General features: G+C 37.3%; 1 protein-coding gene across 6 annotated transcripts in view; it reads right to left on the minus strand.

Moving 5' to 3' along the window:
- Positions 1-22,378, minus strand: part of KCNIP4 (potassium voltage-gated channel interacting protein 4) — a 328,940-nt gene that overhangs the window by 40,162 nt on the left and 266,400 nt on the right. For 3 of the 6 annotated variants that reach the window (XM_074148332.1, XM_074148330.1, XM_074148329.1), the window contains exon 2: positions 7,286-7,410. In XM_074148332.1, the coding sequence (XP_074004433.1) occupies positions 7,286-7,410 (125 nt within the window). Of the gene's footprint in view, positions 1-7,285; positions 7,411-12,795; positions 12,898-22,378 lie in introns of those variants that run through there. The other 3 variants (XM_074148328.1, XM_074148327.1, XM_074148333.1) reach the window with 2 other exon arrangements.

The raw sequence follows: 22,378 nt of genomic DNA on the forward strand, positions 1-22,378 counted from the left end.
TGTTTGTGCAGAGGGGTCAGAACCTCTCTAAAAATCTTTCAGCACAATGGGCATGTTTCATGCATCGTTACCCAGTAGAGCAGCCCATCCTTTGCTTGATATTCAGAGTCACAGAGGTACTCAAATGGCTTTAGTGTTGTTTCTTGTTATCCAGGAGAGCTGGGTGGGATATTTTTCTTCCAGGCTTTCTTCTTTTCCGTTTAGTCAGAAAGAAAGTCTGCATCTGGAAATATCCTGCTCTTGCTGAGATTACATCCTGTGTAACCAAGGACTTCTACATACAATGAACAAATCTTGAGGGAAAAGCAACTACACTGACTGCTGGTGAAATGAAATCTTTCTTGCTGTCCTAGGATTCCATGGGGGAGGGTGAAAATCATATTTACGTTCTCAGCCACCTCATCTGCAAGAACAAGCTCTGGAGGACCAATGTGAGGGGCAAAATACTCTTGCACTAGTGCCATTGTCTGTCATGCTCACTTTTTTTTTCTCTCTCTCTCTCTCTTCTGGCATGTATTAATCTTAAAACTGTATTTGTTCATTACAATAAGAGGCTTCCTTGTCATCCTGAAGGCTCTCCTAATCGCAGTTCATAGGCTCTGTCTCTGAATTAACTGACTGCAATGAGAGCTGGTGCTAAACTTAAGTTTTATACACCATACCACTGGGCCTAGCATAGATAATTTTAGAGAGCTTTAAGTATGTAATAGGAGCACTTATCATATGAGGTCTAGAACTGGTTTCTGAGGATCAGCATCAAAACTTTGCATTTGACTTCTTTGTCAGCTAATGCTAATGATGGCATAAGATCCTGTGCCTCGGTGATCCCAAATTCTTTTTTAATATCAGAGTGCCAACATTACCTAGACGCAAAGCCATGTCAACAATATAACATAACAACAATCTGAATTCCCACAGTAAGTATTTATGCAGATTTCATTTATTTCTGGAGACTTTTTACAGCTAGGAATGCAAAAGTTCATCCTCTAAGTGCAGGAGGTTTTGAGGGGATTGGGATTCTGTACACAATACAGAAACGGTAATTCATTTTTAACCATTAGCTAATCTTGTTTATGAAATTACTTGTCTAATCTGAATGTGGGCAGTTCACAAACTGATGGAACTGTTCACTGGAAGAGACTTCTGGAGGTCACTTAGTCAATCAAAAATTCTAAAATATCTTATGAATATTCCTACAGTTGGCTATGTAGATATACCTTAGACAGATAAACCCACATGACGTGCTGTATGTTTTTATTTCCTACTCATTAGATTGGGAATATACTTAATTAGATAAAACAAGCACTTTCTCCTCACTTTCTGTAAGAGAGTAAGAGAAGAACAAACAAAAGGGAAGGAATTTTCCAGAAAAGGACAATAAGAATAGTTGTACTTTATCACGCAGAACTGGAATTCTCTAGACAATCAATAAATGAACCCTATAACCTATAAGATGAGCTTTCATTAAACTTTCTGTGAGACTCACAAATGCAACATACAGTAGTACAATGCTTCCATCAAACCATAATTGAAATGGAAAAATTTTCAAATAAATTAGCATATTTTGAGATGCACAAACATATTCTTACACGGATAGGTAACATGATGGGGGAACATATCTTTAAGATGCAACATTATCAGAGTTATTATCTTATTGTCATTTTTTTGTCTCATTTGCTAACAGCAATAGGGAAGGAAGGTATCTTAGAAATATTGTTTTCCAAATAAATGTCACAATTATGGAGCTGCCTATTTAAAGCTACAGTATGTATCCAGGGACATTTTTATGCATGCATGACTTCAATTTACACTTTCTCTGATATACAGCTGGGTAAGATCAACGTTCATCAAAAATCCTTTCACTTTTCTGGGAAAGTCTAGTAGTTTCCCAACACAGAGTTCGACAGAATTTTTGATGAGAATAATCAACCAAAATTAAAAGATCATTAACATTTAGGTTTAGCACAGGAGCATCTTTTGTGCTGCAAAATCATTATCTAAGTATTTTTAAAATGGAAATGTGCCATAACTCAGGGACATTTTTAAAACTGCAAGAGACCTATCAATGGACAAAAGAGAAAGAAAGACGACATGTTGAGTGCATGCTTGATAGTCTGTGCAATTTATTGTGAAGTACCACTTGTACCAGGCCTGCCACAGAGCCATTGGTTTGAAAGGTTAATGACTGCAGCAATCACAATTTCAATTTACAAGAAATGGGATGACAGGAAGCCAAATACAAAATGGAGAGGTCCCACTGTGATGGCAGCTGAGCAACAATTCATCAACAAGAGTGCAGGAACACTGACAAACCTTTTGAGTCTAGGGAGGGCTTAGGACTTCCGTTAAGCTCATTTTTCAAGGATAGTATAGAAGCTTTAAAATGGCTAAATTACTGAATATAGGCATAAGTTCTTCCTTGGTGCTTTTCCTTGCAATAGCTGTTGGGTCATCTGAAGGTGCTTATCCCACTTCCTTAATTTTGCTTTACTGTATGCTCTCTTGTATTTTAAATGTTGACCTTGACTACTACCCAAACTGCCATTGCCAAGATAGGCATTTCAATACTCTTTGGCCCTTTCCTGTATTTATCCTCTACCTCTTGGTCCCTGGAGCATCAGCTAATACTACAGTATGATGTGAGACTCTCTTGAAGCTTTCAGGTGGGTACATACACACAGAAATGCTCTCTGAGACACGAGACACTATACTCATTCTGCTTGAATTACTTTTCCCTGAATTTGATGTGTACCTTTCCTACACTGGAAAATCCAATTGATGAAAATATCTTTAAAGGTTTACCTTTTTAATTTTTGTATAAGTAAAAACCATGAAATAAATCCAATTTTGTAATCACCAACACTACAGCAATACAGGAGTACTTGCTGCTTTCTCATCTGAAGTGAGTCAGAACTATATGTAAGTAATTTGAAGTCATGAATAATAAATAAGTGGACGTAAACTGTGAGAAGTTCTGGTCACCCCTATCTCAGAACAGACATCCTAGAACTAGACAGGATTCAGCGAAATGAGCCAGCTGGAGTTAGATTATATAGACAAAACATTTTCTGTTAGGAAAAGAAGGGACTAAGTAGGAAATATGTAAAACCATGAATGTCTTGGGGAAGTAATGGTTACTTATTTTCTCATAGCAGAAATACTATAGATATCTCATTAAAATAAAATACAGCAAGTTTGACACAGAAATGAATTATTTTCCACAGAAGGCATAATTAGGTATGGAGCTATTTCCCACAGTACGCTGTAAGATGTCAAAATACCCCATTAGGTTCAAAAAGTAATTATCACAGTTTATGGAAGAAACTTTTGTTAAAGTATGTAAAATACAAAGATGCAGTTCTAACTTTCAGCACAGGAAGTATTTCAGTAGCAGAGTACAAAGTGACAGAACAGTCTGTTAGGGGAATTATCACTCTAAATTCCCCTTATTCTTATATTTTTTCCCTTATCTGACCACCCTTTACTGAAGTAAAGGGGCTGAGTACTGCTTTTCTTCTGTTTCATCGATTGGTTTTCCTTTGTCCTGTCTGGAACCTATTTCTTCCTGCCATGCTTGCATAGAGATAGAGGGAAAAATGTACATACTAGAAAGGTTGTTGAAAATATATAGAATAAGCAGAGTGGAATTTTTTTCATTACTTAAAGCATTATTATAATATAGAAATACCCAATTTCTTCAGAAAGAAATGTCAGTTTTGAACTTATATCTACTATTACCACAGCAGGTATGGAGTCTTGTCCTTTCTAAAGCTTAAAATTTTGTGTTCAAAAAGTTTATTAATATTTGCACTACTAAAGAAACTTTATCTTCTGGTAGTATTACAGTCTAAGTATTGAAAATCTCCCATTTTTTTAGGCTCTATATAAGGACAGAGTTGCTGTCTGTTCCTTCTGTAAAGTGTTAAGCGATCTGTGGGTTTACGGATGGGAAAATGTTGCCTGAAACCAACATTGACTCTGAGACTAGCAAGCAGTAACTAGTTTAACTGATATGGTTAAACTAGATTAGCTACTGCATGTTGATTCCAAATATCAAGTGATCACATAGCAACAATTATTCTATAGTTCATTGATGATAGAAATACAGCAAAATTCCACATACAGGGCATAATTGTGATGAATCAACCAGAGCACACATAGTGACTATGCCAGCTGAAATTAGCTATGTTGCCTTTAGGACAGCAGTCTGCTCTACAGCTCTTTTGAGCTCCTGCCAGGGCACAGTGCAAGGCTGATGCTACTGTGCTGTGGGACGTTGTAAATTTAGTCTAATAGGAGCATAATGTCAGCAGATCTACTACAATTTAAATTCATACCTTAACATATATTACTTTATGCAGTTAAATTATTGAAGAGACAATAAGACAGGAAAATACCAGGTGTAAAGCGTAAAGCACAGAGATAAGATCTGCACAAGTTTTCATAGCATCATGGAATAGTTTGAGTTGGAAACGACCTCTAAAGGTCACTTAGTCCAAATCCCCCGGCAACGAGCAGGGACATCTTCAACTACATCAGGTTGCTCAGAGCTACGTCCAACCTGACCTTGAATGTTGTCAGTGACAGGGCATCTCCCACCCTTCTGGGCAACCTGTTCCACTGTTTCACCACCCTCATTGTAAAACATTTCTTTCTTCGATCTAGTCTAAATCTACCCTCTTTTAGTTTAAAACCATTACCCATTGTCCTACCACAACAGGCCCTGCTAAAAATTTTGTCCCCACCTTTCCTGTAGGCTCCCATTAAGTACCGAAGGGCAACAATAAGGTCCCCCTGGAGCTTTCTCTTCTCCAGGCTGAGTCGTTCCAGCTCTTTCAGCATTTCCTCATAGGAGAGATGTTCCAGTCCCTTTGGTCATCTTTGTGACCCTTCACTGCACTCTCTCTAGTAAGCCCATGTCTCTCCTGTACTGGGGAACCCAGAACCAGACACAGCACTCCAGGTGTGGCCTCCCCAGTGCTGAATAGAGGGGAAGAATCACCTCCCTTGACCTGCTTACTGGCAATACTTTGCCTAATGCAGCCCAGGATACCATTTGCTGCCTCTGTCACAGGACACATTGCTGGCTTATATTCAATTTGGTGTCCTCTAGGATGCCCAGGTGTTTTCTGCAAAGCTGCTTTCCAGCTGGGTGGCCCCCAGTATATACTGGTGCATGAAGAACACACATGAAGCACACAGGGATGGAGAAATTAGCAGGATAGTGTTAAGCTGGATCAGAAAGAAGGGGAGCAGGAAGGGAGGTGGCCTGTGGCAGACAGAAGTGGATGATTGAGCACTGTCAGGGGGAGACCATCTAAACACAGACCATGGCATGCGCTTTAATGCCATGCTGTATCAGTACCCACCAAAGCCGCTCAAACCGTATTTGGGCTAGACCTGTGACAGGAAAGATGAACTAATCCACCTAGGCATGCTGCTTATAGACCTGTGGAGCATTTTGCACTAGAAACTGATAAACATGAGAAGCAAAACAAACCCCAACTCACCTGATGTTTTTAAAGTCTGTAATTTCTGAAGTCTAATGCTTGGACTACTGCTTTAAATTGATTTAATTTTATAACAGTTACCAGCCACAGCCATGCTTTACAGAACTTTTTTAAGTACTTGATAATTTTGCAATTATACTAAATGCAAAAAACCTGAAGTTCATGTTCATTAGCTCTAAATAGTCAAAGATACACACATGTCTTGAATTATCATATCCTGATAAGGAAATGAAACACCCAAATAGAATTTATTACCACTGACACTCCTTTGATGTAAGTAGAACTTACATCTTAGAACAGAAAAAACATATGAAGAGCTGGAATTCCTCTTTTCAAAAAATGGTAAAACAATAATCAATTAAAAGACTTTCTTATAACCTATTCTCTTTTTCCATACCTCATTTTTTTGCAGAGAATCATCAAGATCCTTAATCTCTGCGACTCTGAGAATAATTACTCTTAGAGAAACAGACAGAAGACTTATTTTATCCACTATACTTTGTACCTTTTTGCCTTAGATAATTAGGGACATTAGTTCATTATTTGCAATACTTAGGGAATACTGTCATTAGCAGGGGATTGTTCTCTGGTACCCTGAGGAAATGAAAAGCTTTTAAGAGCAATCACCGTTAATCACTAACACGCCAACATTATATACCTTCTGGAACTGAGGATGATATATAGACAGGACACATTAAGTGACTCTATTTTACTTGCATTGTAGGCTTTCAATAATAATGCAGTTCTAGAACATCCGTTTGCATGGCTTGCAAATACACACGATAACTAAGAATTCCCTAAAATGTCTTTTTGTACAAGCTATTGAAAATATACTCTCTGATTCCATAGTTGAGATTCTTTGTGCTTTTAGCATTATTATACCTTGTTATACAATTTCACTTGAGTGGTAAATATCAAGGGCAAGAAGGCGGCCCTTTTTAAGGGTGAAAGAAAAACTAAATGAAATGTGATAAATGTAATTAAATTTATCTTTACCTTCAGCTCAGCAGGAGACTTAGCACCTGCATAGTTGCACTACTCACAACTGAGTGCATAGATTAACATTAGACACTCACAGTTTGCAAGCAATTGCTATTATTCAAGTTTTTTTAATATCAAGTATTTTCTATCCAATGTTAATGGCATATAATATCAGCGACATCCCAGAAAAGGAGGCAGACTGCATTTATGCACTGAGATCCTCAATGGGGATCTCTGCCAACTGAAAGCATTGGACCTGCCAATAGAGGACATATATCAGCAAAAAAAAAAATAATATCCCAGATAATGATTCCCAGTAAAGGGCTCTGACAAGTTTATTTACTTGGGGAGCCAGGAAGGACTGAAGAAGCCATCTACTGCTGTCCACCCAATGAAAAATTCCTCTAATGCAATCTGTGCCAATTACTTCTTGTGGTAGCTATTGTGAACACAAAAATCAAAACCTTTCTTCTCACTGACCAAATTCTTCAGGACTTACATTCTCTCCCCTTATTTCATCTTTCGGCAAACAACTCCAACACAATTTTCAATCTGTCCTTGAACACTGTACTAAGTAATAATTATTCTCTTCTGGATGTTTTCTAATATTTCTGCATCTTTTGGTCACTAAGCAGCCCAATAGTTGCAGAGTGTTTATTTCCTCACTTGACCAACATGCAGTATTTAGCTACTTAATCCCATGACTGGGATTCATTGCCAGTCATTCTTACACTGCCGAGACTGCAGTGACCTATCCTGCAAATGGATGGTAAATTTAAGAAGGAAGTGCTTACATTCTTGAAACCTCTATATAAGATCTGAAGTTCCTTCTTTGTGAATTTACTCTGTGCTTCCAGCAGTTCAAGAGCTTCAGGTCTATGTCGTACTGTGGCCATTTCCATTTCATCTTCTACAGTGTCTGCAGAATACAAGAGACAGAGAAGTAAAGCTCAACGAGAAATATAGGGTGTAGAAATATCTAACCCTTGCAGACAAAAAAAAGAAAGTTAAGTGACATTATTTTAAATAACGGCTTTTGCAGCTTTACAGACAAATGGCATGTTCATTTTGAATTCATAGGGAAAGGGTATCTGTCTGCTTCAGTGGCTGCACAGAACATGGAACAGCAGTGATGATCCAGCAGTCTGGATATTAGCACAAAAAACTGGAAAGCCAACATTCTGCAAGGGCATGCATGACACATTCAAAATGACTTTTCCATTTCTGCAACTCTCTCAGCAAAGAAAGCATTTTTATAAAACTTCAGTGACTCCTGGAAATACTGGAATTTTTCCCTTGGTTAGTGACTGGATGTGAATTCACTGCATCAGTCTGAGATTTTCAGTGTTCTTTCACCATGAAGTTGTGCTTCAGAAAGTGTGAGATTCATGCTGCATATTCAACAGTCCACCTTACTTTGAGTACCATATAACAAATCCCTCAGGGCAACATGATTATTCACGGTGAGCAGCCTGAGTGGGGAACATGAGTATTTTAGTGACCTCATAATTAGGTGAATAAGAATGTGAATACACACACTCGAGGCTTACAGCTGAGTTCAGCCCTAAAACTGTGTGATATAGCAATGCATTTTTTTCCAGGTAGAGTTTTAAATGTGAAAGTTCAAATAAAATAACAAAAGAAATTTACAGCATGTATATCTGGATAAAAATAAGAATGCTTGCATCTATTCTTAGTACCACCAGTATTAAACATAGCTTATGTACTACTCCAGACTAATTTAATCAAATCACTGCCTTATTCTGGTTTAAGATTAATACCAGCTATAGAAACATAATTTGAGAGAAAACAAACACGCATAATTGTCTCTTCTACAATTCTGAAGATATATATTCTATTTCATCAGTGTGGGATCTGTGTTCTTAAAATAAAGTTTTATTCAGCTCAATTTTCATAAGAGCACAATATTAGAACACTCCATTAAACCCATATTATGCTTACATGTTCACATATTTTTGTTCTGCTACAATGCAGTAATAATAACTTTCAGCTGCTTGGGAGAAATCTGGCAACAGGAGATATAGTTCAGCCAAACAAAAAATTAACAACCTTTAAGTAGATATAATCAAAATACATAAACTATTTGAATAAATCTTCACAAAATTTGAGGGCCTTTTTTCTCCTGTCAAAGAGACCTTGTGGTTGGCACCCATCTCAGCAATCTGATTTCAGTCTCACCCATAGTCTTATCTCAGAATGTCCATTATGTGTTCACTTGTGGACAAGCTATAATGTGTTTCCCTTTCATCTTTCTTTATGAGTTATCTCATGATGACTCATAGACCACCACCATCTTTGTGAAAACTTCCAATCTAAAAGCTATTGTCAGAAAACCCAAATGACACAATTTCACATTGATGTTATGATGTCTCTGTTTGATAATAGGTTGAAAGGGCCAGTATCTGAACTCACAAAATCGTAAGAAAACTTCAGTTCTCCTCTGAAAAAAAGATGCTAAGATGCAAAGAGGGAGTCTTGAAATTGGAATAAATTTAAAAAGCTGTCTTCCTAATCTAGGGAAAGTGTGGCAATGTTCTTGAGTCCCATTTTAATTCTACATAAGAACATCCAGGGTTTAATTTATAAGGTTTTTAAAGCTTTTCCATCATGTTTCAAGATATTTATCTTTTATATTCTTTATACAGTCGCTAAAGTCCCTCTAACAATGGCATGCTGTAGATATGCAGCTGAGTGTTTTTGTCAACCACAAGTCAACACTAGGTGCTCATACTAAATTGAAAAAATAGACAACGTGAGAATAGATATTGTTGAAAAGTCACTTGTGTTTTATATGCCAGAAGTTATATGGGATTTAAATGGCCTATTGTTTAGACAGAAAGGGACTTAACTGGAAATGAGCTCTCTAGGTATCCATTTGTGAAATATCTGGCTACCTAGAGAGAAATCTACAAGCTGTTCTAGAAGCTAAATGAATACACATAATAAATGTGAGGATAGAAAGAAAGGCCAGACAATGTAATCCTGAGCATAATGTTTGGCATATCCTTAGAAATAAACAATTTTATTGTGTTTTAATGATTGAGTGAGAATGTAGAAGACTGCAGTGTGGTGATGTCGTCATTCCATTAATGAAAAGTTTCAGTACAACAGTCTTCTCACACTCTATTTCTGCAGATTCTATAGATATAAATAATCCAAAAATAAAATCACCATAAACTTCCTCATAATGTGCCAACTATGCTTATTAAAATACTGTAACATTCATGAGTCACTTGCAGGTTTTTAATTTTTTTCTTCACACTTATGATTAGCATTATCCAGGCTGGAAAAGAAATCTATACTTTTAAAAATGTGTGAAAATATACCTATTTCTCAACATTAATGATTAAATTAATGAAAAATTAGTTATTTTCAGCCTAAGAAAGTTCTTTTTTTTCTCCATAAAAGGCTAACATATGTCTAACTGAAAACCAGAAACAAGTTCATATTCACTCATTAATATATTAAACAAAATATTCCTACTGATTTCATTCCAGCTAAATCGTAAAGACAGTTTTTAATGTGTTTGCCACAGGAGCTATGTTTTGAACCTTTCATTGTTCATTAAAGAACAAAATGGTAAAAGCAATGCAAAAAGCAGACATACTCTTCAAATAATGGCAGCTGGAGAAGCGTGTCCAAAGTTAGGGCTAAGTTAATATCTGTAAAAATTGTACACATGCCTTTGCCTTCAAAACCCCCAAATTATATATCCCATGCTTTTATTTTCCAAAACTATTCTTGAGTCTAGTTCTATCTCTATCACACACATTTAAAAATTTAGCTAAGGAAGAATGGAATGAAGTTTAGGTTTACACAATAAGAAGAGCACACAAATAAGAAAAAACATTCTTTGACATGCTTTGTTGAATGGGAATGCTGAAATAAGATTTTATTTATTCAAGAAACCTTTTTCCACACACATTAATAGAAGTTAAGAGCAGAAGTGCAAATTCAGGCTATGTATATTTCAACTTGTTACTTGTTTTAAAAATATTCTCCTTAAAATTTTTAAGGAATTCACATTATGTGGTTGATATTGTAAGTAGTGCTGGCTTCATTCCTAGTACATTACGATGTTGCTATGTTGCTTCTTTCATGCTAGCAGAAATCAAATAGTGCATTATGTCAAAATGGGATAATAACAATGGGTGTCTACAATAACATTCTGAATCAATATAATGTTTTCATTTAATATAACGTTATTACTTAACACAGCATTTCATTACTGATGAGAGTACAGAGAAAAACGCTGAATGCAGATTTTTTTACTACTTGATTCTCAAATATGAAATATTTAATGTAAGTTTTATTTTGACTTCTCTTCCAGTTTATAAAGCACTTTCATCAAGAAAATACAAGCTTTGCATGTTCAAGATTATTAAGACCAACTCTAAATAATATTACTGGTGCAGATAAAAATCTCACGTAGAAGTGTGCAAGGAATAAGGGTGTGTTACTCTCTAACTAACTAACAAACAGATCAAACCTTCTATTCTGTTTCTGTTCTACGTTCCCATCCCTGGAGGTGTTCAAGGCCAGGTTGGACGGGGCTTTGAGCAACCTGGTCTAGTGAAAGATGTCCCTGCCCATGGCAGGGGAGTTGCACTAGATGATCTATAAAGGCCCCTTTCAACCCAAGTTATTCTGTGACTCCATGATTCTATGATTCCTTTTATAGTCGAAGGCTGTATTACTCATGCCATGTAGCTGAAAGCAAATTCTATATAATTAATTACTGGTAGGTGTTATGACAATAACTGACCTTTTTAAGTTACTCTATTTTCAAATAAAGCACATCAGCTGAACCACCACAAAAAAAAAATCACTGTACATCCACATCTTTAGTGCTTTTCATCTTTGAGATCTCAAATAATTAGAGAGGAAAGCAACCACCACAGTTCTCTCTATAGAGGAGCACATGAAAAACAGTGAAGTGGGGTAACAAAATGGAAGCATAGATCCATACCACTGAAGTCCAGACACTTAACTGGGGCCTCGAGTTGTTCCATAATCACTAGACAAAAGGAAGTGCTCTTAGAGGCATTTTTTTACCTTTGACTGATACGCTTTACCAGAAGAGCATACAGGAAGCATGGGGACCACTCATCTCATCTTGTAATTTTAGGTGTTGAGACTAGTGCCTAGAATTAAGCTAAATTAATCTAGACTAAATTGAGTCCACAGGGATATTTTAAAATCAGTTATAGTAGCCAATTTATATAGGAAGATGTTAGTGTTAATACTATAATTTATCTAGGTGTATATATATATACATTTATGTAGGTCTCTATGTAGGGATTTCTCTCTCTCCCTCCCTCCCCCCATTTTTATCTGTTAGCTACCCTTGACAGATTTTATTTCCTCACAGCATATCAAGACATTAAAAGTAGTGTCAGTGTGCTTTTCCTTTATCTTTACGTTCACATACTTTGTATTCAATCTCATTTTTATTTTTCTTTCAGCCACATCTCCTGGGAGACCCTATTGTGGCCTTTCAGTGCTTAAAGGGGGCCTACAGAAAAGATGGGGACAAACTTTTTAGCTGTTGCCATAGGACAAGAGCTAATGGTTTTAAACTAAAAGAGGGTAGATTTAGACTAGATTGAAGGAAGAAATGTTTTACAATGAGGGTGGTGAAACAGTGGAACAGGTTGCCCAGAGAGGTGGGAGATGTACCATTCCTGGAAACGTTCAAGGGGAGGTTGAACGGGGCTCTGAGCAACTTGATCTGGTTGAAGATGTCCCTGTTCATTGCAGGAATGGGTTGGACTAGATGACTTTTAAAGGTCCCTTCCAACAAACTGTTCTATAATTCTATACTTCAGGTCTTGTTCCCTAAATAATTTGATGTTACATAGTCAAAACCTGCAGAGCCAAACCTTTCCTCCCAGACCAGTACTGCTGATACTATCCCGTGTATTGGATGGCAAGCACACACAGACACGTGCATACATGTACACAAAAAGATAACACTTTTCAAATACATTGAGAGCAGGTACTTAATTTAACCAGTGAACCGCTTCTCAGCTGGCTTGCAGAGCATAAGTGCCAACCCAGCAGTTCCTGCGCAGCAGACCCTTGCACTGGTACCTTGCCATCCTGCTCTGCACAGGCAAATCTGTTACCAGCCCACAAATCTGTTCATCACTTGATTTTAAACCTCAAAAGAGCATACGATCACTTCAGTAGATACCTTGTGTCTCAAGTGAGCAGTTAATGAAAATATAACTTTTGACGCATGCAAACCTAAAAAAAAAATCAAATTAAAAATAAAACTTGCTTTGAGTAACAGGAGATGTCGTTTTGGCAGCCGAGCAGGGCAAGAGCTTCATAAGTCGCTCTTTAATGCTGCGTTTGGTACTGTTCTGAGCGTAGAGGAAACCTAAAAAATATATTATCAGGACTGTTAACATAGGCTTGAAAACAATTCCTGTACATGCTGCAGAGTTCATCATTATAGCAGAATCCTGATGGGAAAAGGCCAAACAGATGGCAGCCATCCTGAATTGCAAAGGGCAACCAGAATTTTCAAAGAGGACAACAAAATTGTTTTGTCTTTGTATCTTTCCAATAAAGGGGATATTTTTCTTTGTATGTGTGCATCTCTTAAAAAGTTCTTATAACCCACTTTAAAAGATCTAACAGAGAGGTATCAGATTATGTATTTGAAACAACACAAAGTAAGAGTGTTTGCAAAAATTTTAGTGCTAAAATATTTTAAAGACTTTTAAGTCTCTTTGAATTTGAATTTTAATATGGAAAGCAAAAACAAAACCAAATAAAATCTCAAAGATATCTTTTGTTGTCCTTTCTGGCAGTCTTCTAGTTCCACGGTTGAGTTTTCCCATGTAATTCATTCAGCAATAACCAACCTGGTACTTTTGCCTTCTCTGAATATTAAAATATCAACCATGATGTGTAGCCAGTCTCCCTTTTCTTTAATATTTGACATTCTACATGTGTATAAAAATAAGTATTATTTATATTTTCATCTTTAAATACTGACATGGTGGAATAGTTAATGATCTGGTGCCATAAACAGGTGAACGGCATTACCCTTATTTACTGTGAAGGAAAGAGTCAGAGTAACTGCCTGTGAGGTCTAACTAACCATTTTATACAAAACGGGTGATGCGAGCAAGCAGCTCCTGGATGGATATTTGCTGCAAATGACAGACATAACATCTGTAAAATGGTTGAGTAAATGATTTGTGTTCCTGAGAAAGACAGAGCTTGGTTTGGACATCATGCAACTCCCGTGCTCCAACACAGATATTGCTCTGCTATGGCTCTTCAACAGCAAGAATGAAGAACAGACAGGGCACAAAATGAAAGACACGACTGACAGTTCCCGTGCCTGCGGCACAGTCACCAGAACAATCCTGAGTTACCCCTGGGACTGCACTTGCACTGAATACTGGTGCTAGTGACACGAGGTAGAATAGTCTCCTCTCTGTCATCTATGCAGACAGAACGGGAACCTTCTGCCTGTAACACTAAGCAGAGCTTGCAGGCAATTTCGAGAAAGCATGTGCTTGTATTTGGGAACAGAAGGAGAAAGTGAGGAGGCTTTAAGGATATAAAACTTTCTAAATGAAAGAAAAAATATTTCCCAGTTTGTATACAACCAAACCACCAAAGGAAATGAAATTAAAGAAACGGGTTAAAAACAAGAAAGACTCAACAACAGCCTTAAAAAATCAACCAACTATTACCAGGCAGATTCTGCCTCTGTGAGAACAGCAGCTCTGGTGAATGAACGAAACAATCCAGTTCCAGCACAAGGTCAGATGGACCTAAATTACCATCTCTGGAAATGTCGAAACCTTTTAATACAAATAATAAGAATGAAGACTCTTATTATCTGTAGTACTTAACCATCAGCTCAACTCAGAAACACATACAGATAAATGCATAAAATAAAAGACAATCTGTGATCTGATGACTATCTCAAACTCCACGCTTTTAGTTTGAGTACTAAAACCAGCCTTTAAATGGACACCTTGTGGTCTCAGCTGTCAAGGTTTGTAGTAGCACCCCATGCCTGTACTGTAGATATCTGAACACAAAGGAAATTTGTTTATCTTAAAGATTTTTTTTTCTTTATTAGGAATTCTTCTAGCATAGACATGATTTAGAAATATCTACTTCTAGCTTGTTAATTTGAGTTAAGGTTTGCAAAAGTTTACTGTCCATATATTACTTACATAATTACATAGGTCCACAACCTATGTAATTACCGAATACGTATACAGTGCTCTGCAAAACCTTAAGGGATGTACTATTTCCAAAGGGTTTGAAACCAAAAGCCTTGAGTAAGCAAACAATTTTGCTGCTCACACAAAAGCTCATGGAATTCAACGCAAACCACAGGGGCTTTGCAGTTGTACGACCAAGGTCAAAAATAAAAAGAAATATATGAGAGGAAGTAGTATCAGAGAAGTAACTTAGGAAGACAGTATAATTTTCGTACTCACTTCTGGCAACTAATTTAAAATATCGACACTAAGATCAGGACAGGGGTGAAGGAACTGGTTTATCTTCTCACTGTGTGAGGAAGCAGCAGGGAAGATTTTCGTTCCTAGTGACTGCAGTCAGTTTATTCTGCAGCTGTTGCAGTCCACTGTCATGACCTTCTGATCAGGACCATATCTTTCAATGTGATTTTTCGTGAGTAAAGGACTACTTAATACACAGAAAACATGTTGCACATTAAGCCTATTCCAAGTCAGTGTTTAATACATGTTGAAACACTAAAAGTTTTAATTAAGATGAAATATTGTAATAATTTCTGTGAATTCAGTAGCTATTTTCCCAGTTTGAAACAGATTGAGGAAGAAGTTGTGGGCACTAAGCAGCTAATTAATATAAACTAGATTAAAATCTATTTATTCTGTAGTAAGGGATTCTTATTACCAGTCTTCAAAATGGCTGTTCATGAAAAGATGAAGAGCCATGAAGAACCAACACATTGATAATTATGGACTGATGCTGCTTCATTGAAAGTTATAGAAGAAAGGAACAGTAATTCTCATCCTGAAAACAAATATTCAGAAAAAGCTGAATTTTCCAAACTCTTCTTGATTTTTAATTTTTTTTTTAGTAATTGGTTGACTAACGATTTCATAGCTGTTATCCCTAACCCAATCAGCCACAAACTTCATTGGGCTAAGCGTGAAGGTTCTTCAAATTCAGGTCAGTTAGCTGGTGCTGCTGGGTTTTGGGTTTGATAGCTTGTTCCTCTGCAATGAAAATTAAACTGTGAGGCACACTTTTCCCCAGAATTCACCGTGGGAGTGTCCTAGAACTCATCTCCGTACGACATCACCTGGAATTGTGGATGATTGTCCCAAGAGAGGCTCATGTTTCACAAAACACTCTGTAACTGGAGCATGGCTTACATATTCTCATATCTAGGTGCCGCCGTACTGATGTATGTGCTGCATATAGATACTGGGCATACTCAACATCCTTTAGGAGTGACTGCTGCTTAGCATGATTTATATCTGTCATTGCAACTGATAAATGCATGATGGTTTAAACCTCTGATTTACAGATATTTAAGCTAGAAAACTGTAATGCTACAATTTTATTAATAAAAGTTTAATAAGGAGAGTACCACGCATACACATGGTCAGTACAATTATTTTCTGAATTGCTGCTTTTAAAAATCATATTTGGTCAAAAGCACCCAGGTCATTGGTATGTGTGTGACCTAGTCACTCCAATGTCATGGTGTTGACAGGCTGATGTAGATCTGACACTGCTGGTTACAAAAAATACACAAAGAAGCACAAAATTTTTAACTCATTAAATAAAAAAATAATATAGTCATAAAAGACTTTAAAAGATAAGGAAAAAGGATGTTAGAATATAAAAATTATTCTTTTCAAAGTATAAATGATTTATAAATAACCATATATTCCTAATCATATACATCTATACCTAAACTATCTTTACATATCTACTTTTTCAGACATATGATCCCTGCTTTAGGCAGAGTTCATATCACATACTGCCCTGTTGTAACAGAGACAGGTGAGACTACCCCAGGAAAGACTATCGAGCCAAGGGATTTTTGCGGTTTTCAGAGACAAAATATCTCTCTTTCAAAATGTGATTGTTTTCTTTGGGAATTCTTTGTAGTCAGCATAAAAGCGAGGGCAGACAGGCCGCTTCTTTTTGGTGTAGCAGACAAATCAGATGGTCTGTCTCGTATCTCCATTGACTGCACAGGATGGACTCGGCTGTGGTTGCCCTTGCCCCCAAAGTCTTGCCCACCTTTCCTGCCTGCAGCAGATGCCCTCTGCTAGAAGGAGCACTTTCCTTCCTTGCCTCCAGCCTCATCACAGACTTTTTATAATGGGATTTGGGTGATAAATGTCATCCTAGAAAGCACACTCATCTGAGTACTTAAAAGAGCTTTTAGGGCAGGTAATCATCCTATTTAGTAGGAAGTTCAAAAACTAGAAACAATTCTCCCACCAAATTCTTCCCTCACTGTCAGTGAAAGAGAAAAGTCACCTGTAAAACCACCTTTTTTATCCCCACTCTTTTTCCCTCTTTTTTACTTTTGTTTACTGTTTTCTTTCTCAAAGCCTCACTCCTTTATTTGGCAAAGAGAGCAGATGAGCTTCCACTGTTAAAGTCTTGCTCCACTTTTTACCCAGCAGTAAATTACAATCCACCGGCCACATCCAATGCCTTGGCATAACAGCTAAGCTCCCAGCAGTGCTGGAATCTGGATTTCGTTCACGTACAGCATTTTCAGTCATTTTAAGAAAATGGGAAAAATGCCTGTATTGTATTAGTTATGAACGTAACCTTTTTTGGAAGAGGCTTAGTATAAGACCTGAAAGCCAAACTGCATAGGTCATTTTCCTAAATCTAAAATTTTAGTAGGAAGTGACAAAGATTCTGAAAACCAAAACCAGAAATGCATGAAGTGTTTCCTTGGCATAATGGTTTATGCTCAATTTCACCTGTATGATGGAATTTCTCCCAGGGCCTTAAGGGCTGGCAGCCCCACTAAACTGTTAATGGTTCAGCACAGATGGAGAGGCAAGCGAGACAAAATGAAGTGCGGATTTCATATCCACAGTTCAGGACTTGTGGAAGGGAGCCAAATGAGAGTACGTGTTCCTTCTGCATAGTGAGTCTGGGAATGAAACAAAATTATGTACAACATAAATATTTATAAGTCTCAGCCTCAGCTCTTTGGAAAAACCTGCTGAGGAACTGAGTTGTCAGTAGGCTACTCTGCAGATCATCAGGTTTTTTTGCCAAACCAGGAAAACATTCATGCCAATCTCGTTTGTCTGTACAAATTTGTTTTAGTGATTTTTCCTCTGCAGCCCCTAACTTTCTGTTTCTATCACAAAATATACCCATCAGCTTCACAAGACTTCTATAGCCCTATAAACCACATCAGAACTGCTATAAGGAAAAGCCGTCAAGGTATTGAGCTGACAAAAATGGATGGCAGCATTTTAGGGTCTACTTTGAAACATGCATTCAAGAGTGCGGTTTCTCTCCTTCCCTTTAAATTAATTCCCTTGTACATACTGTTTTAAATCAGCCTCCCAAGGCAGACCCAGTCACCAGTGTAGCTTGTAGCTACACTCCTCTACCAGCAAACTAGAAGTCAGGGTCAATTGAGAAGGCTGGAGGCCAAAAGTACTTGAACATGGATTGAAAATGAAGAATAGAGAACAAGTGATCTTCTGAAAAATGCTAACTACAGTTGGGCATTTATGGGATTGGCAAATGGAAAAGGATGAAAGAAGAGAGGAAAAAAAAGGTAATATCACAGGAGAGAAGAAATAGAGAAATGCCAAAATATAAAAATTATAAAAAAGAGAAATGGCCACATTTTTATCCTTAGAGTCTTCATTAAATTTCCCAAATACAGCTTTATAATGCAGACAACACCTTCCCATGACATATATGCAGCTTTTCAACTTGAAAAAATGCTTACGTTATGAACAGTTCCTATGCAAATGTTTAATGCAAACATTATCTAAAACTATTATAAACGCTTCCAGGAGCATAAACACTGAAAATTGCAGAGATTTTCTTCAGTGCAAAGCTTGAAAATGTGCAAGTTTTTCAATAACACTTTGTTCATTCGATACCACTTAATACACTTGCCCATATACTGCCAGAGCATGTGTAAAACTAAGATGGTCCCCTGTGACAGGAAACGTATTTATACCAGATTACTTGCTTTCTTTAGAAAAATGTCACTTGAAGTGGACCATGTCAGTCTATGAGAGAACGCACAATGAACCAGATGTGTCTGATTGCATTTTCCTTCATTTTCCCCCTTCTGTTGTTTATGAGAAGAGTATAGAAGTTTTCAACTAACTATGATATATACAAATTATCACATTTATGGATATGGAATATGAAAGCAGAGACAGAAAAATACTGTTGTAAAAAGACTAGAGAGAGCAACTGAAGACAAAAAAAGATGAGTCTATCAAAAATGAGTGACAGGTGACAGAAAGACATCAAATGGGTGATATGAGGTGAGCCAGAATGAAAAAGGAGGGTTCAGCAGAGAAAGGAAAGAGGGAGAAAAAGCAAAAACATTGAAAACGAGTTAAGAATTAGGATGGAAAAGTAAATGAGGAGATATTAAAATGGGTGAGAGACCTTTCAAATATTTATTACCTCCGAATTTAGCTTCTTATCTAAACGGTGTTCATGGTGTATGTGAACATGCACAATGCTGGACTCAGATATGCTCACATTTGCCAAAGGGCCAGCAGTTGGAGCCAGACTGGGGGTGTGGGTGTCCCTGGCCTGTAGTGTAGCTACTGGGACCAGTGGGGTCTCTGTGCCACTGACTGGAGTGCATGGAAATCTCAGCCCCAGCCACTGGGGCGGGAGCAGCGTCCCCCTGATAAGCAGCTACTGAGCTGCTGGAGATGGTGATGACTTATAATGTGCCTTAACAAGCATCTCTGTACTTCATAGTGAAAAACCTTTTTGTACTCATTAGGAAAGTTAGAGATGACCAGAAAGAGACACTTTTAATGAATAATTTGTGCAGTATACCTTCATAGCGTTCACACTATTATCCAATTATTCTGAGTGGAAATAATTAACCTGCAGTGCTCTAGGCTGTCACTGTAATGCATTTTTTAAATGCTTTATATGAATTCAGTTCTTAGGAGACGTGTCTCATTGCCAGCTCAGAGAACTTTCACAAAACAGTGAAATGAAACCAGCGCACACATTTCAATTCTGCTGAACCAGCCCCAAGAGACTCAGCTCTGACCTAGATCATTCAGGGAGTAGGTCACTTCCAAGCCCACTGTCAAAGTCAACAGCAAAGTTTCCACAGAGTTCAGTAGGACTTGTCTGCAGCTTAAGTTTTATATTCCATACTTGGATTGCTAAGATTTTTCTTCAAATTTTGGTGGCTTGTATAAAGCTCATTTTGATTCGGGGTGATAGTGACATTATACCCCTTTTGTACAGATGCTACCAAACCTTTCTTAAACACAGATAGCTTTCAGTTGCTGCCTAAGCTGCCGGTCTTGAAGTAAACTGCTTTATTCCCCATTGATGATCTGTATCCTGCTTCCTTTAAAATAATGTTTTTGAACAATACAGAAGGGGGCACAACAAAGTAATGAAGGATACACTCATCTCTTTCACAAAGAGATTTAAAGTAACCAAAAATAGTATCATTCTTTAAAAAGCTTCATTAAAAAAATATTATAAAGAAGAAAGAGAAGATATAGTATGAGTCCTTCCTGTTGATCAGCTAGCCTTAAAAACAAGTATAACATATGATGTGTACATTTACATTTCCTTGGTACTGAGTTGAGTTATTATAAATTACTTAATATAGTTATATGCAGTAAAGTATTCCTATTAAGAAAAGTAGTAAGAGCAGTGTTTTATTTCAAAAGTCTTCTGGTTCCCTTTAGAATAATGCAGCAACCTGTAGCTTTTGCAACTGTCTGTACAGTTTCAGCTTGAAAACCACTTCTAATCACGTGCCAGATGACATTCTTAACAAGCCCTAGGTTAATTAAGAATACCTAGTATGTGCATATGATGAATTTTAGAGGCTGGGTAAGTGTGACAGGTTTGCGATTAGGCTGGCTAGAAGTAACAAATACATTCTTGTAAATCCCATTCTCCATAAGGACCAGGGTGTAATTTGTTAAACAAACACGACCCTGTGCCAAAATGCAGAACTTCTACTCAATCTTCTAGTCTACAGACTACAGTTGCATTCTGAGACTATAATTAATCCCAGATTTAAGAATCAATGATCTGGATAACACTGTTCCAACACTGTCAATTTTTGACTAGTGTTCTAAAAGTCATAATTAAAGAAGCACTCTGAAGTGACAAATTCTCCTTAGCAGTGGTGAGTATAGGAACTAAACTGATAAAAATTTCATGCACAATTTAAAGGCTTATTAAAATTCAGGAGTTGCATATTTACAAATGCCTAAAATACTCGGATGCATTTGCACCATTTTGAAATAATGCTTAAATAATTGACAAAGTACAATGTACAAAAAAATGCAAAATTTCTTCCTCCCTGTAAAACTCTGTGATTGAATGGCAGACCCGGATTTCCTGAGCTGAGGGTCCCTGACTAGTCCTGTCTTCCCTGACGCTGATTCCCACCACAGCATCACGCTGCTTAAAAACAGCCCCTTCCTTTGCAAACCTGGTTCTATGTCCTGATGCAGTTGACAGGACTCTGCAAATAATGTTTCCTGCATGCCTGGGATAGTGATGTATTCGGGTGGGATGAGAACAGATGGTTAACTTGGGAAAGTAGTAGCTTCGTAGGCCTACGTTGCTGCCAAAGTTCACATAACACTGAACCATGACCTCACAGAGCTGGGGGGAAGGTATAAAGTGTTAGTCAGTATTGAAGGAAGATAAAAAAAAAGTCTTCCTCCTAATCCTTGTAAAAGAAAGAAGCTGAGGTATTACAAGCTACTTTCTGAGATTAGAAATTGCATTTATTGTCAGCTTTGTTCATGACTCTTTTGAAAGGCATCTATTCTATTTCAGCTGAAGGTTATCATGTGTAGCAAAACTATAAAATTAATAATTAACAATAGCCTGAAAAATGTTGGATGGTTATACACTGTCATAACAATGAGATTCATCTAACACATGTGACAGATATGCAAAAAAAAATCCAAAAACCTGTTTCTGTTAGTTTTTCTATGAATTAATATTTCTATGAATTAACATTTAAAAGGCTGTTTAATTCACAGAGCATTATCAGGACAAATGGAGCAAAGTCCTTTTGTTTCCACTGGCCAAAAATCCTAATAAAATTAGTTGCTTGAACAAGGAGATATGAAATCTGGCTTATAAAGGAAATTGGGAACATTTACACAAAAACGTTAGGAAAAAAGGTTCGACCGATCACTGGCTTCCCATGCCGGTGTTTTGCTAATTGTTTCACAGGACCTAAGGAAGGGATAACACTGGAAAATAAACACTCAAAAATAAAAGAAAGGTCTACTAAGTAACAGTTTAAACCTTTACTTTTTGGACAGCTTTTTAAAGATGCTTTTCTCTGCGAACCAACACTTGCACGCACAGGCACACACACACAAACACTGAGCACAGAATGCCGATGCTGATTACAAGTCTTCCCCGTGGCAATTCAGGCTGCAAGATAAAAGAAATGAACTGCTGCAAGGGGTGGGGATGTTTGATTACATAGTCCTGCTTTTGTAACTATTAAAACATGCACTTTTCTGTGCTCGCAGGGCTTTTCAGGTGCTAGTGCTCAATTTCTCCTCTTTTGCCTGCAGCTTCCACTTCTCCTTAGGACCTTCATATTACAGTTCTTGCTCGTTGTGCAT

This window comes from Numenius arquata, chromosome 5 (assembly GCF_964106895.1).
Source record: "Numenius arquata chromosome 5, bNumArq3.hap1.1, whole genome shotgun sequence".
Lineage (NCBI taxonomy): Eukaryota > Metazoa > Chordata > Aves > Charadriiformes > Scolopacidae > Numenius > Numenius arquata.